The following is a 15,339-nucleotide window of genomic DNA, read 5'->3' on the forward strand; positions in this document are numbered from 1 at the left end:
AGAGCTGTTTCACTAATAGACCTGATATTTCCTGCCTCCAATAGGATAATTTCAGAAAGAGACAAGCCATATTACAGGTACTCAGGAAATCCTATCAGGATATCTCCCCATATTCCTCACTGTCATCAGCTGAAATGTGTAATTCAGTTTCACCCCACTTTCAGACAGCAAGTAAAACCAGAAAAAAACACCAAACCCACACATTTATTCTTCCCCATGCCATTCTTACTTTGGATATTTAAAATTAAAATTAAAAATTATTTATTAAAAATAATGATTTTTAATGGGGCTGATCCTGGAAAGCAAATCTGTGAGAAGACCAGTTCATGGAAGACCTCAGCACAAGAGAGAAATACTCTTAAAAATCACAACTTTTGCAGCAGTAACATCAAACCAGAGGCAGGAGCAGGAGGCTGAGTCCCAGGATGGCACAAACAGGAGCAGAAGGAGAAGCCAGGAGCTGTGCTTCCACGTCCTGATGCTCGGATGGACTTTCACTGCGTCCCTTCATCACCGCGTGCATCCCACATTGGCTCAGGGAGGGAATCGTAGAGAACAGATTCAAACCTCTGTGGAAAACTGCCAACAGATATCCCCTTTCATTTCTTTGACATGATATTCTTCTGACTGAGAACAGCATTTGCCAGGAAAGCAATAAATATGAATCTGACAGAACAGGAGTTCTTTAGAAAGCAAAGAAAGAAAAAAGGAAACGGTGCATGAAAGTGTATTTCACAACCTAAAAAACAGCCAGAAAGAGGTTACCTTCTCTGTTGCAGCAACTGTCACTGAGTAATGATTAAAGCACAGAAAACATTGCCTTTAATCCAACGTGAGGGAGTGAAAATTGCATATTCCCAGTCTGTACAAACAGTTGCTTTCCCAGAAGCCATGGCATGGAAAGGAGAGACCTGTCAGTGTTCTCACTGCTGGAAAACCACGGGCTGATGCTGCAAACTGTTTGCTAATGAAATTCTCATTACTGCAGGAGATCATGGCCTTAATTAGCATTGGTTAAATTGGGACCATTTCTTGAAGTGGTCATGTCTGAGCTGGGCACTCCCATGTACAATTTAGAGACTCTGAATTACAGCAGTATTAATGTGATACAGCACCTAAACACAGCACATTGAGAATCAATTCTTATCCCTTCTGGACACACAGAACAGGTCCTTCCCTCCCTCCCTGAGATTCCCCTTCCTCAACATTGCCAGAATATACCTCAAACCTGCTAATTCTCCATTTTTAAATTGAGTTTACACAACAGCTGTACACCATGAGACATTTTTTCTTATTTTTCCACCAACTTTACCATGAGGGTACCAGAAGAGGAGCAACAAGACCAGATTTAGCCTTCATTGTAAAAATGCATTTCAGTTTAAATCCATGCTTAGCTGTGGTTCATTTAAATTGGGGTTTTGTAGCTGGTTGAAGACCAGAGATCACATTCTTCCTTCCAAGGACACCTGGGTGCAGTTACCTACACACAAATCAAAATGCCATTAACACTGGTGTGCTTTCACCACAGCAGAATAACCTTTATTCTCAGGTGGGATCCAGCTATTTCAACAATGTTCACTGACAAAGGCAAGGAATGCTTCACCATGACCTACTGGGCATGAGACATCAAGAAGTAGGAATACAATAAAATGTATGTGCACACATCCACACCTCTCTCTCCCCCTGTACATAAAACACGTATTTCTTACACTTAAATTTTACTGCATTACTCTGTTGGCAGAGAATGGGAAAATTCCTTATCAGCTGAGCCTTATTATCAGTTCTGTGCACATTACAGGAAATTTGGGGGGGGGTTCTGCTTTCAAAACTGCCATGTTTAAATGCACATCTTTAATTTCAAATCCCACTTGAATGAAAAAAGTGAGAAAAATTAATTTCAGCTTCTCATGCCACAAAGATAAACCAGCTTTAGGAGCTTCACACAGCATGGGCTGTCCCAGGAATGTGGGATGATACAAATACCTCCTGGTTTGGGATGCTCATCCTAAAACACCCAAAAAGAGGCCAAAAAAGTGGAGGCAGCAATTAAAATCAGCAAGTTACGCATTTGCAAGATAAGCAACACTTAGTGTTAAAGATTAATTATTCCCCAAATTGAGGATTTTCTCCTTTCCCAGATATTTCCACTGTCAAAAATAAAGGTCGTGCCAGACACCAACATTGCATTTTAAGTCTGGCAGAATTATCCCAGAGGAACACAAGCTATGAAACAAAACTTACTGAAATGACACCTTTTTAAAATGTTTTTATTCATAACAGTATTACATGGTGTGTTACAGAAATTAATGGAAAATTTCTAAAAACTTGTTGGCTTCTGTTTTTTTGTTGCTGAATGCGTTACACATAAAGTTAAAAATAATGTGTCCGTATACGTTAACAAATGGTCGTTATCTGAGGTAAAGTTAAAGTAGGTTTAGAAATGTACTGCAACAGTCATTTTATCTTTCTCATCTTTATTAAAAAAATAAGTGTCAGAATGCAGAAATAAAAATGGATGAAAACCACGGAGTAAACATTTTTGCAAAGAAGGTGCCCAGTACGTTATTGAGATGAAAGGTTTCATCAGACACTTGGATGACTACGATCTATCAAAATATCTTTTCATGACAGGTAAAGATCAAGAACCTACGGGGGGGATGGTAACAGGATGGCTGGTGGGGTTCCCTGGTTTGTAAATTTAAAGTGACGAATTTAGTGCTAGTGAAGGATGAGGGATTAAACAATTGCACAAGCTGGATATTTGAGTTATCTACAATACTGGTACAGTGCAGAGGCCCTGCAGCCCTCTCAGCTCAGCATCCCAGCCACGACAAGGACGATCCTGTGACAAGACAATCCACAATCTGTTTTTATTCATGAGCATTGGTAAAGGTAAGACAAAGGTCCGTGGTGATGGCCCAGCTGTCTCCTGGGAGAGACACCAGAATTCCAGCCTCGTTCCCTCGGCACCTATCTGTGAGTGATGTTTCCTACAAATGTGATCCTCTGAGACATCGATCTCTTCTTTTCTCTGTGTTTCACCCCATAACTGGAAATGCACTGACACTAAACCTCCCATGTCTGTGATGAAACAAAACTGGGTTTGTGGTTCCATGTGCAGGACAAAACCCAAAAAAAAAAGCTGCTGAGGAAGAAAGTAGCACCACTGTGCAAATCAGGAAAATATTCTGACAGAAATGTCCTCCAGAAACGCTTCTACCTCTGCTTTTAATCCTGAAACACTTGATCCACCAAGCTTTAAATTATCTCCTCCAGTTAGAAAACTTGATCTTCCAATGGGAAAATACAATTTGCTATGAAGCTGTTTGCACATGACTAAGGAACAAGCATCAGATGACCATGGATGGGGATAAAATTCTCTCTGCAGGTTCATTAGGTCTATTCACAGCTAATTTCTCATTCACATACATTCTGCAATGCACATTTCTCTAATTTCTCTAATTCAAAATAAAAGAATGGGATTGTGTTGTGAGATTTGGTTGCACATACCAACAATCAGCACACCAGTTATTCTGCCTTCTAAACCATTTTTACCTTATAATAGAGATGAAATAAAGTAAAACATTTATAACTCCAGGCCTATTTTAATCATGACAGAAATGTAAATTCTAATGTGTCAATTTAAAAACAAAATCTGCACAATAACCCTAAAAACTGATTAATCCTTTGATTCCTTTAACCTTTTTTCCTTTTTCTATTTTTCTTTTTTTTTTCTTTTTTTTTTCTTTTTAGTGTTAAACCACTAAATTCAATATACTGTAACTGCATAGGAACGTCAGGAAAACACATTTGACCTGTATAACAATTCTCTGTAGGGCAAAAATATATAGATTCTTTATGAAAATCATGTGCTAAACATATGAACCCAAACACTGCACTTTTTGTTTCATAAATGTAAAAAAAGGAAGTTTTAAATTCTTTTTGTTCTGCGTGTAAACAGTTGGATGACTTCTATGCAGAGGTTCAAAGGAATGTCAATGGAAAGTGATCTCTTGTAAGTGGAATTATGTCTGTGTGATAATGCTAGACCATCAAATCATGTGTTCCCATTAATTTCACTAGCTGCTGACAAGCTGACTGCTTTTGGCAAATGTACTTGAGCTTCAGCCCATTATTGTTAAGCATGTGAAAAAACATATGTGATGTGAGAACCACAAATTGGGTTTGCCACACCTCCCAAGCACTGCAACTTGCTACCTTCTCTACTGTGTAATGGCATTAGTAAAAGAATTTTCATAACATTTATATTTACAAAAAAAAATGGCAATTTTCATTCGAACTCCTTAAAGCCATTTCCCCTTAAACATTTGAAGAGTTTAACAGTAAGATTTTTTTTCTTCAAGTTATAAAATAAAAATCCCATTTGATTTTTTTTCTGATGTACAAAAAGTGATAAAGATGAACAATTCTGATCACAGAGTCAGTTTGTTATTCCAAAATCCATGCCGTCCTTGTCCCATTTGTCAAGTCCGCTTCATCCAAACTCCTAAACCAGAAGCATACCAGTATTATTTGGCAAATGATTTTTTTTTTTTTCATCAAAAATGGCACACAGAGAAGAAAACACTTGTCTGCATAGCATTACAGCAGCAAGATACCGAAGAAATAAAAATATTCCTTTTCTGCACTTTGTTTAGAGTTTCCTAGGAAATACTGACTCTTTTGTCTTTCCTCAGTGGGACTCGATGTCCTTTCTCTACCCACAACAAGAGTATTCCAACAGAAAGCAGCATTTCTTCCTCATGATGTGCTAGAACTTAAAGGTCCATTTGGCAACGTTTTCAGTCAAGGATGGATAAACAACCAAGTTCTGTTCTGTGGTTTCAAGTTGGGAATCATTTCCGCAGGAGGAGTTTTGCTGTTAGATCTGTCACTCATAAAAATACAGAGTAAGAAAGGAAAAAAAAAAAAAAAAAGAAAAAGAAAAAAAAAAAGACACCACCAGCATTTTGCTGTTGTTTAAATATGTCTACACAGGGGGAAAAAAAAAGGGTCAGGATCAGCCTGATGTAAATGATGATGAAAAACATGTCACCGTGACATAGAAAGTGCCAACTCGTGCCCCAAAGGCTGTTGAATGATAATGCCACTGCTGCATACAGAATCTGCTTTTTGCTGAAAAGGAAAAAAAAAAAAGGAATGTCTAACACCAATAAATTTCAGATGCTTGTTATTTATAGGTGGCACACAGAAGGTGACAAATGTTTAGAAGAAGATGGAGGAGATTTCCTAGTCTGAGACCCAGCACTTGTGGGGACGGGGCTGCACTCGTGGAATGAGAAGCAGGAAGAGTTTTTGTTTTGTGCTGCCGTAGGAATCTTGCCATTAGTTGCCAAAAAAAAACCACATCAGGAACACTCATAGAGCCAGTCCAGGAGGGCAATCTCTCTCCTTTGTCAGACAAAATCAATCAGAAAAAAGCATGAAAGCCAAAGGCCCGCCAGGTTGTTGGGTTTCGTTTGAGTCTTGGAGCACCACAAGCCTGTAACAATGCTATTTCTTAGGTCTGTTAATCTGCGCGTAGAGAGGTTCTGCTTCCTGGGGATAACAAAAATAAAATGAGCAGACATGTCTCCAGACAGCATCTTCAGAACATTTTTAGAGCATCTGCTTGAGAGCAGCGATACCTTGCGAGACAAAACCCACAGGAAGTGTTTGCTTTCTGTGCTGCCTTGAGTGATCGTGGCACCCCGTTTGAGTGGTGAAGAAAATGGGAATTATTTCCTGAAATGAATGTTTACTATCCATTTCCTCTTCCAGCACTGGCCATCTGACCCCCACTGCTGGGCATGGAGATATGAAGGAATTAAATGATAATTTATAGGTCTGGATGTTTGGAAGTTCTGAGAACTGCAGCCCATGTACAAGGCTGAGCTTCCCCCCAGCAGCACAACTGCAGAACATAACTGTGGGTTTTGCACAGCTCAAGAGAAAACCACTTGCAAACAGAAACTGCCACGGAAAGCTGAGCTAATGAAGCTGTGATGGGATTTAAAACAACAACATGAGTGGCCCATGAAGAAGGAGGAGCACCAGCTCCCGCAGTTTGATTAGGAGTCTGTGGAACCATTAGTACAACTGTTAAAGCTGGGAGGAAAGCATGTCAACTTGATAACAGATACTTTCTTGGGGATTTCCTGGATGTGGGAAGGGGGAAAAGCTGCCATGTTCTTCAGCTGTTGCTTCATAGCTGACACACCCTGTGCTTTCTTAACACTGTGTTCATCTCGGCTGCGGTGGGAAGCAAACCATCCATGGAACCTGGAATCCACTCTACTTCATTTCCAGAAACTAATTTATTAAACTAAGAGTGACATCTAAAAAAGGAACAAGACAGGCAGAAAGGCTAATTAATGCCACACTGCATTAACTCTCCACAGCTTGATAAATATTCAAATACCACGCCACGACGTTGAATTTAACATTAGAATCAACTTGTGTTACAGCAGCATCGGCAGGAGCTGAGTTTTGAGCAAACAAAATCCCTCAGAAGGTTGGGAGATCACTGGGCACTGAGGAGCACAGACAGGTCTGCCAAAGGATGGCACAGGATTTTAATCACTGCTCATCAAAATGATGCTGGGGATGAGAGGAACAGCCCAAAGGTGGATCCATAGGGTGCTCCAGGCTCTGTCCCATCCCAGGGCCCTGTCCTGCCTTAGAGTGCAGGAACACACAACAAATCCATAATATGACCTGTTCCCTCCACACTAAGGAAAGTTGTCTCTTATTCCCCGAATCTGCTGCATTTCTGGAGCTTGCAGACACCCTGTTTCCCCAGCCCCTGCCCACATGGAGCCCTGAGCACACTACGAGCGCTGCAAGTGAGAGAAATCCCCTGCAATGATTAAATAAATGCTGCTGAAATTATCCCCAGCAAGAAGCAAATACATTTTGTGACCTTGAAAAACTGAAGGTAATCAAAGGAGAGGACTGAGAGTAAATAACTGCTTTTCACACACTGTGAGTTAAGTCTACCTATGCCAATTTTCACGTGTAGGCTTGAAGCTGGCAGAATGATCTATCACAGCTAGTTCAGAGAAAATCTGTACTAATTAATGTGTGAACCTGACACACACCAGGCCATTCTTCAGGCAGTTGCTGAACCTAAGGTCATTGCAAAGGGAAGTGAAAAGGAAGGAGGAGAAGAAAAGGAGAGGGAGGGAGAACATCCCTTAGGAACAAAAGATGTCAGCTTTTCAAACGCCTTCAGGGAAAAAAAGGAGCTTTTCAAAATGTCAAGTCTGCTTGTTAGAGCTGTCCTCAAATGTCCTTCAGATATGCAGATGTGCTGAAGTAACAGGTGTCCTAAGGTGCCACTGGACTCCACACCCTTGGAAGAGGAAGAGGAGGAGCTCCTCATCATCATCTGCACTTCCAACAAGCATGAGACAGCTTTTACAATGAGAAACTTCTTTGATTCATACCCAGCATTTATCTGTACAAACACCTGATGTGGCAAAGGCCTGCACTTCTCATGGATTGGAATAATTTCTCTTCCAGCAGACCAAAGCATTTTGCATCAAAAGTGTGTTCTTACTGTTTTCTTTCAGTTGATTTCTCCCTTCAGATGCCTAAATAAGAAATTAATTGCAGTAATTGTGTGCAGTCTTCCCAGCCAAAGGATTTTGGTCAATGCCTGAGATTTGTTTTCTAGTATTATTTTGAGCCAATTCAAGCCTGCTTGCTTTTAGCCCAACAATGCAAATGTGTCTGTAAAATTTTGATACTCAAGAGGGCAAAAGAGAAGAGCAAAGGACAGTAAAAAGGCAAAAGGAGAGTTGAGTGCTGTTGACTTCATGGACAGCTTCTCCCACAGTGCCAGGCACTATTTTGGAGGGTCTTAAATGGAGAAATAATCCCTCCCCCCTTTTTTTGTACATAATCCACACAAAAGTCACAGGGCATGTTATGAAAAGGCAGGTGAGCATTAATTCTTCTCACAGCTTTTCACCAGCATTTTCTGCCTTCTACCACTGCATTAGGAACAGACACAGAGGGAAGGAAAGGAAAGAACTGGTCTTTGTCAGAACGAAAAAAGAGGAACAAATACAATAGCAGACAAAGCTTCTAATTCACATAAACCCCTCGAATCTTGCAGAGTTTTCCTTGCTGAACTGGCCCAGAATCACTTCTGATGTGCTTTCATCAACCCACAGGGAGAAACCAAGACAAGAACTGGAAGAACTCTTTTTTTCTTTTACTTTTTTTTTCTGCTGTATTCCAGAAATACTTCATGCTGCAAATCACTATATTCTCCCATTTTAAGGGGGACAAGACAGCAGCAAACACCATTTCTGGTGTAGTCCACTACTGTGTGAAGCAACAAGGGTGCTAATGCTTTAGAATAACATTATGTAAATGCTAGAAGTAAATTTGCATCCCATCTGAAGATATTAACACCTGCTCCTCAGCAGAACTAATCACTGGAGAGCATCTCCTGAAAGACTCAGCACCTACTCGGGTTTGCAGGAGTGAACTCACTCAAAAAACATAACTGTGGGTTAGGAAGAAACTATTTTTACCCTGGCAGCCCTTTGATCACTGCGAGGCACCTGCTCCGTGCAGAGCTGCAGGCAAGATGTTCTCAATTGTGGAGGTGAGGCCCGCACAGATTTCCGTGCCCTTTACAGCCACTTTTAGTCCTGGCTGACTGATCACAAAGGGCAGGCTCAAATGATAAAGAGTTTCATGAAATAAGTGTGCTGGAGAGCCACACAAAATGAGCATCTTGTGCTGGGGATGCAAGTGAAGGGGGTGGGAGTGCGAAGCGTCTTCTCTGTTTTTTTGCATGCTGACCCATAGGCAAAATAGGACAGAGTCAAGTTGGCAAGCGGGGTTGAAATTAAATATCTTTGGTGATAAGACAGGTCATTCCTATTGCCCCATTAACAGGCAGTTTTTATTTATTACCTTTTATAACGTACTAATATTTTGTGATTTTTCTCACAGCCTCCATTAGCAGCATAAATACAGCAACTTTCTAGTTCAGGATTATGCCTGGAGAGCACCTCTGTTCTTACCATAAACCTACCCAGGAATATTTCCTAGTCTTAAATATTCAGTTTCATTATTAGCATTCTAAAAATCTCTGTCATTTTAGTAGTGAGATGGATGCTGTACATCCATGAATGAAAAAGCAATGACAACTACTCAGGAAGATGAACCTGCTCCTTATCTTGGTCCTGATATAAAAATGAACTGCAGCCAAGAAACACTGATTATTTCTGGGCCCCTCTCCCAAAACAGTAGCCACACCATTATATCTGTCTACAGATCTGTCATCCACATATCTTTCCATCTACATATCTGTCAATTCTCCTTTGTAACAACTGAACCCAGTGGCCAATTTGAAGCAAATTGTTCAGAAGTCTCAAAGATGCTGAATTTTCACAAGTAGATTTTTAAAATCAGTTGTCAGGCAGAAGACAGGGAACTTCTAAATGACTTCATCACAAAGGAAGCGAGGAGAGCTTGTCCCTGAATTGAACTGTTGCAAATCAGCAAGAACACAGCTCTAGACAAACTACAAAGAATGCTGTCTCTTGTTTAGAGGAAGAAGTTGGAGAAAGGGAAGGGTACAAGATGACCCCAGGTGGGACTGGTGACACTGAAGAGGTGAGAAGCCCTTGTATGAGCTGGCCACATGGAAATGGACAGCTTGAAGGAGACTGCAGCAGCAGAGATGAAGGCAAGCCTGCAGGATACCCCTGCTCACAGAGGAATTTCTCTCCTCATGCCCCTCCATATTTCCTGGGGAATAGGAACAACCAACTCAGCAGGAGACCTGAAATGTTAATTTTAGGTTTTCTCTGGAGTGAAGCAGGACTCCCCAACCTGTGATCCCCTTCCAAAGACACAACACTACTTCTCTCAGGTTCCCAGCCCTGCTCAGCACTGTGTCTTCAGCTTGAGAACAACAGCTTTAGAGCCTACAGCAAGAGCAGGTCACCTGTAATTAGGAATTTCTCCTTGGACTTTATCCAGTTCCTATTGAGCCAGGTGAAAGGCTGGAATAGGTCCTGCAAATACAGCCTGTAGTATTTTGAGCCTATTTGGAGCCCTGGTGCAACAGAAAAGAGGCAGAAGTAAGAGCAGGATACAGAATCAGCTCGATATTCCCTCCTGAGGCTCACTAAGCTCCCAGGTAACCCAAGACTTCGCCCATAAATTGCTGTTTTCTCTCCACTTCCTAAAACCAGCCCGAATAAAAGAGTTATAGCAGCCCATCCCGGAGCTGACTAAGATTTTTAGGAACATTTATCACCAAGAACAGCGCTTGCTCCAAGATGGATGATGGCAGTGGGCCACCAAAGCACCACCAAAAGCTGATAGACAAATATTCTAATGAACTGTTGCTCTCCTGACAGCGCTGATGGCATCGTGAAGGGTGTGACACATTTTGAGGGCTCCTAATTGTCTGCACACATTTCTCAGAACAACTGAACCATTTTTTTTTCAGGGAGATATGCTCTAGCCACAAATGTTTTGAAGGTTTCTTGAGAATCTCTCATGAATGATTGCCAGTGCAAGTTTTGAGCTGGGCAGCAGCTCAGTAGAGTTGTGTTTGTTCCTCTGTTCAAACTTCCTGCTTTAATGTACAATGTCAACATAAGAAATGTTTAAGACATTTGGTAGGATCACAGCGAAGAAACAGTTCTTTCCCTCTCTTTCCTTCCACCACAATTACTCCCCACAAAATCTAAAGACAGCAGTAGGGATTAAACAGAAATAATCTGAAGATGGGAATAATTTTATCCTGTATTCTCTTCACCTCTTCTGCAAAATCACTCTCCATCCTCAACGCCATGCGTGAGCAAAGGGGAAACAACCAAATACAATAAACAGCTCTGCAAAGAGTTAATCTTATTTCACCTGTGGAAGCTGGGCCTTTCTGCTTATCTTCAACCATAAAGGGACAAAAATGTAATACATCCATAAAATGCCACATTTACCTACTAAGAGCTCATAGCTATATCTGGAAGGGTGATTTCTAGAGCAGCTGCTGGAAGGATGAGGATTTTGAGAGCTCAAGTTGAAAGTTGCAAAAGGAAGAGAGGGAAAATAGGAGAAAAGAAGATAATAACTAGATGATAATATAGAGTATCAGAAGGAATCAAGAAACCAAATTTCTGTGGTACCTTGAAAGATCAGGGCATAAAAAACAGGCAGGTGGATATTCTGAATACATCAAGACAAATAAAGATATTTTATGGGCAGAACTGATTTCAGGGATGCTGGGAACAGACAGATTGGACATTTTTGCACACAATGCTCTGTTCCTGAGAGGTCCATTCAGCTGAGTTGTTACTGTGCTGCTCTTGGGGTAAGAACCATGTTCTAAAGAGCAAAGTAATCTCCCATCTAAGCCACAAAAGTGGCTTTTATGCAGACTGTGATTCTTTGGCACGACATGTTTCTCCCCATTAAGTTTCTCTCCGAATGCAGAGCTCAATACACAACTCCACAGTAAGTCCTGAATTGATAATTTTCCATGGAGATTAGACTTCCCGTTGCTCTGACGACATCAGGCTTCAGAACTGGATGGGCTGGCTTTGGGAAGTGGATTTCCTACGGACTGCTGCTGAATGGCTCTGCACACAGGCACAATGATATTAGTGGAACTTCACTGGAGAGAGGCTTTCTTTTTTGTTCAGCTTCCTGTTCCTGCCTACAGCTTTTAGGAATTACTGTAATACCATAATCAGGAACATTAGTTAACATTTCCCAGAATATATTTCTGAGAATTATATGTATTTTGATGCGAGGCTCTACAGGGATTAACAAAAAATGCAGCAAAACCATCTGCAACCACTGGTAATACACTGTTCTTGCAGCTCTGAATTTCAGAACCACCCTGACTGTGATAAACCATAATAAACAGATGTATGTGGGTTTTTTCCAGAGTGTGGGACTCAGATAAAGGGCAAATCCTCTTTCATGATGTAGGGAAGAACTCCTGGAGTGGTCTGAAGCTGGGATAGCTGGGGATGTCAGTGCTGGCCAAGGTCAGGCAAAGGCACAGCCAAATTAACACGTGGCACCATCCATCTGCAGCAGCAGCTCTCACTGGAGTAAATAATGAATGTTGCTGGAGGAGCTCATCCCAGCTTGACTTTCTCCTCACACTGTCACTTCTAGACTCAAGGAGACACAAAGCTTAATGCTGCTTTTGCTGCAGCCCCCAGGAGCTGAGCTACAGGAGGGGGAGATGCCCTCTCACAGCACCACATATTATTAAGAGAGAACTTCATTATTCCCAAGTGGATCAAAGCTAAGTTACTGTAAGGTTTTTTAAATCATATTTAATGCACACAGTAAACTGACTCCTAAGGAAACTACTCATTTTGACTTGAAACTAAACAGAGGATGGGTAAGTCACTGGCAAACCCAGTGGAATTTCTGTACAAAAATGGGAAGGGTCCTCCCACTGCTCTGGATTTGCTCCAGGAGCTCTGTGCTGGAGCACAGAAGCCACATCAGATCATGTATTTGGGCAATACCAAACAGGAGTGGCAGACGGGGAGAAGATAATGAAACATATTCTTCAAACAGCAACACTAGAGAGTATTTGGATGGAATAACAACGCTCAGCACTCATAAAACTTTGTAGCTTCAATGTTTTTTTGGCAAAATATATTTACTGTATTGAAACAAATCACAGAACATTCACAGGCAGCCACATTTTCTACGTGTTCTGTAACACAAAAGATGAAAAGATCATCTTTCCCGTCTGTCTGGGTTTAAATGACTTACACTGATGAATAATTTTTAAAACATCAGTATGCCAATGGTAATATGAATGATGATAATTTTCAGATGTTTTTAATTTGCAGTTGGAGATAAAAATACACAAACCCATTTCAATATTTTTTACATGCAGATAATAAACGTGCTTCTTCTACTGATTATCCCATTGATTTAGGGTAGAGACATTCATGTATCATTACATAATTTTATTTAATGACTGTTATGTCTATGGGTAAGATGTCTTATTCCATTTAGTATGTTACATCTGACTGAAGGCCAGGGTGGCTTTGATTAAAAAAGTGCTCTGCCTAATATGTCATTAGTAGTGGCTCAGTTTCCCTATTTGCCCTCAGAATTTGAACACCAAGTAAAGTAAGTCTACATTTCTTTAAAGCATGCAGGCAGCTGAAACACACATATTTGCATAAGCTGCAACACTCAGTGAATGGCAAAAGCCATGCAGACCACCAAGCACGAGGAATACACTGTGGAGGATGGAGAGGAAAAACGGAAAAGATGAAAAGGAATTAAAAAAAAAAATAAACCATGCATCCATGAAAGCAATGGCAGGCACTGGTGGAAGAGTAAGTGAACACCTCAAGGTGTAGAGAAAAAAAGGACAGATACCTACCCCAACCTGTGCTATCTAGCTACCGACCTGTGGACTTATAGTATCACCAGTTGGCTCACCAAAGGGATCACTGTTGGAGGAGGCCTGAGACCCATCAGGCTAGAATACAAGAACATAACACCTTTTTTTCTCAACAATAGAAAGTGAAAAGTCAACACGAGGTTATTTTCATGCTGTGGGCATAACAAGTACATCCTATCTCATGAAAACCAGAGAGCGAGGCCTCGCCGCTGACCCGCTCTCCAAAGCCGCAGCGGTTTCCTACGGCTGCTGCAGGCACCAAAGGACCTCACCAGTTCCTGCTGGAGCCCAGGCAGGAGCTGCCACAGACTTCAGAAGGTACTGGATCAGGCCAACCAGAACTGCAAAAGGCCCTGAAAGCCACGTGAAACAGAAAGAGTCCAAACTTAGGTTATTTTGAGCTTTTTGTTGTACCGACTCCCTCTTGCCTTTGGCTCACTCGGGCTCCTGCCTCCCTTATCCCTGGTGATTTACAGTCATTGCTTGGGTAACATTTCTTGCTTTGGTCCATAAAGGCAAAGAAATCACAAACCGAGGGCCAGAACATTGAGGAACGTAGCTAGGCAAGCAACTGGGATGCAAGAATGTGCAAGACAACATCAACCATCATCTTTTAACACACAAACTCTTCACATCTTTCTCTGCAGCCTCATGTTTGTTGTTTTACCCCAAACTTCCTTTCCACGAGTAAAGTGACTGCTGGTGTGCTAAAGAGGACATTGGGTACAACTAACATGTACAGCCCTACATATGAACTCTGAGTTTGGTTCCTTGTTTGCAGTGTTAGTGCACATCAGCAGAAATGTTGTGCCAGCAGCTGTCAAACCCAAAGCAGGATGGGAATTCTGGCTGCAGTTCCCCCATAGCCACCACCCAGCCCTGCAGGAAAAGTTATTTCTGACACTGCAGAACAACACCTCATCAGCTTTTATCTTTTCTAGCTAAAAGGAAACAATGAGGATTTAGAAACCTTGTTGCTACTCACAGCCTCTGGCTCCTCACTTTTGCTTGGGCTTTCAAACCCCTCTTCAAAGAGGTCGTCTGCAGCAGGGTCACTCGTATGAGATGCTGATGATTTTGATGGAGAACTCTGTCTGGGTGCAGGGGTTGGAGCTAAACAAGGATTAAGGCAACAGCAACAATTATTCTGTTGATTTCTTCATAAAGACACTTCAGCACAAAATTTGCTCATGCTTTTACATCCCTCAATTTCCACCACCCCCAAGAATCATTCTCTAACGAGGAGCTGCAGGAGATAAATTCAGGCACAGTTGTCATTATCAATCCCATGGGTTGGATTTCATTTGGCAACCTCCAAATTAAGTTTGGCTGCATCTGGCCTATGTCTTTATGAACCTGGGAGACACCACTACATTATATTAGGAATGTGTGGGTCGCCTGCCCTGTGGCAGATAAGTGAAACAGGTCTCTGACTGACCCCATGTGAATCTCATTAATTCCTCTTTTCAGCAATCTGCAAATCCCCCATCACCATGCTATCAACACTATAAGCTTTTTTTACAGCTCTTCACTGAATTTCCCCACGTGTCCAATATGTCAAGCTACCAAAATAAATACCCATCCCCTAATTTCTGCAAAGTATGGATGGGACATAAGTGAAACCAACTGTAAGGTTGAATGGCATGGGCTTCTACCAACCAGCTTGCATGTTCCCATTACAAAACAAATTTTACTGTTTTAGAAATTAAATCTCAGACTGTAGGTATCTGGGCTGTTCATTTCTGTGACCTCTGAAATTCCTCTCTGATCTTTTCCTTAATGGCTGGAACACATTTCTTAAGCCAGAAAATGCATGAAGGTTCTCAGTATCTGGGTCAGAATTTAAGAAGGGATAGAGGTGCTTTGAGGAGCAGCTATGCCCAAGGAAAGGGATGGCTGAAAGCAAATAAATACTC

At 41.4% G+C, this 15,339-nt stretch overlaps 1 protein-coding gene across 24 annotated transcripts in view; it reads right to left on the reverse strand.

Annotated features, from left to right (window-relative positions):
- Window positions 1-244: 244 nt before the first annotated feature.
- The window catches only part of DAB1 (DAB adaptor protein 1), a 418,255-nt gene continuing 403,160 nt past the window's right edge, over window positions 245-15,339 (reverse strand). For 15 of the 24 annotated variants that reach the window (XM_086841649.1, XM_086841645.1, XM_086841640.1 and 12 more), the window contains 3 exons: window positions 14,409-14,536; window positions 13,403-13,501; window positions 2,252-5,559 (listed from right to left, as the gene is read on the reverse strand). In XM_086841649.1, coding sequence (XP_086697775.1) covers window positions 13,418-13,501; window positions 14,409-14,536 — 212 coding nt within the window. In that variant the 3' untranslated portion in view covers window positions 2,252-5,559; window positions 13,403-13,417. Of the gene's footprint in view, window positions 1,481-2,251; window positions 5,560-13,402; window positions 13,502-14,408; window positions 14,537-15,339 lie in introns of those variants that run through there. The other 9 variants (XM_086841655.1, XM_086841653.1, XM_086841658.1 and 6 more) reach the window with 2 other exon arrangements.

This window comes from Cyanistes caeruleus, chromosome 9 (genome assembly GCF_971803275.1).
Source record: "Cyanistes caeruleus chromosome 9, bCyaCae1.hap1.1, whole genome shotgun sequence".
In the NCBI taxonomy this organism is placed as follows: Eukaryota; Metazoa; Chordata; class Aves; order Passeriformes; family Paridae; genus Cyanistes; species Cyanistes caeruleus.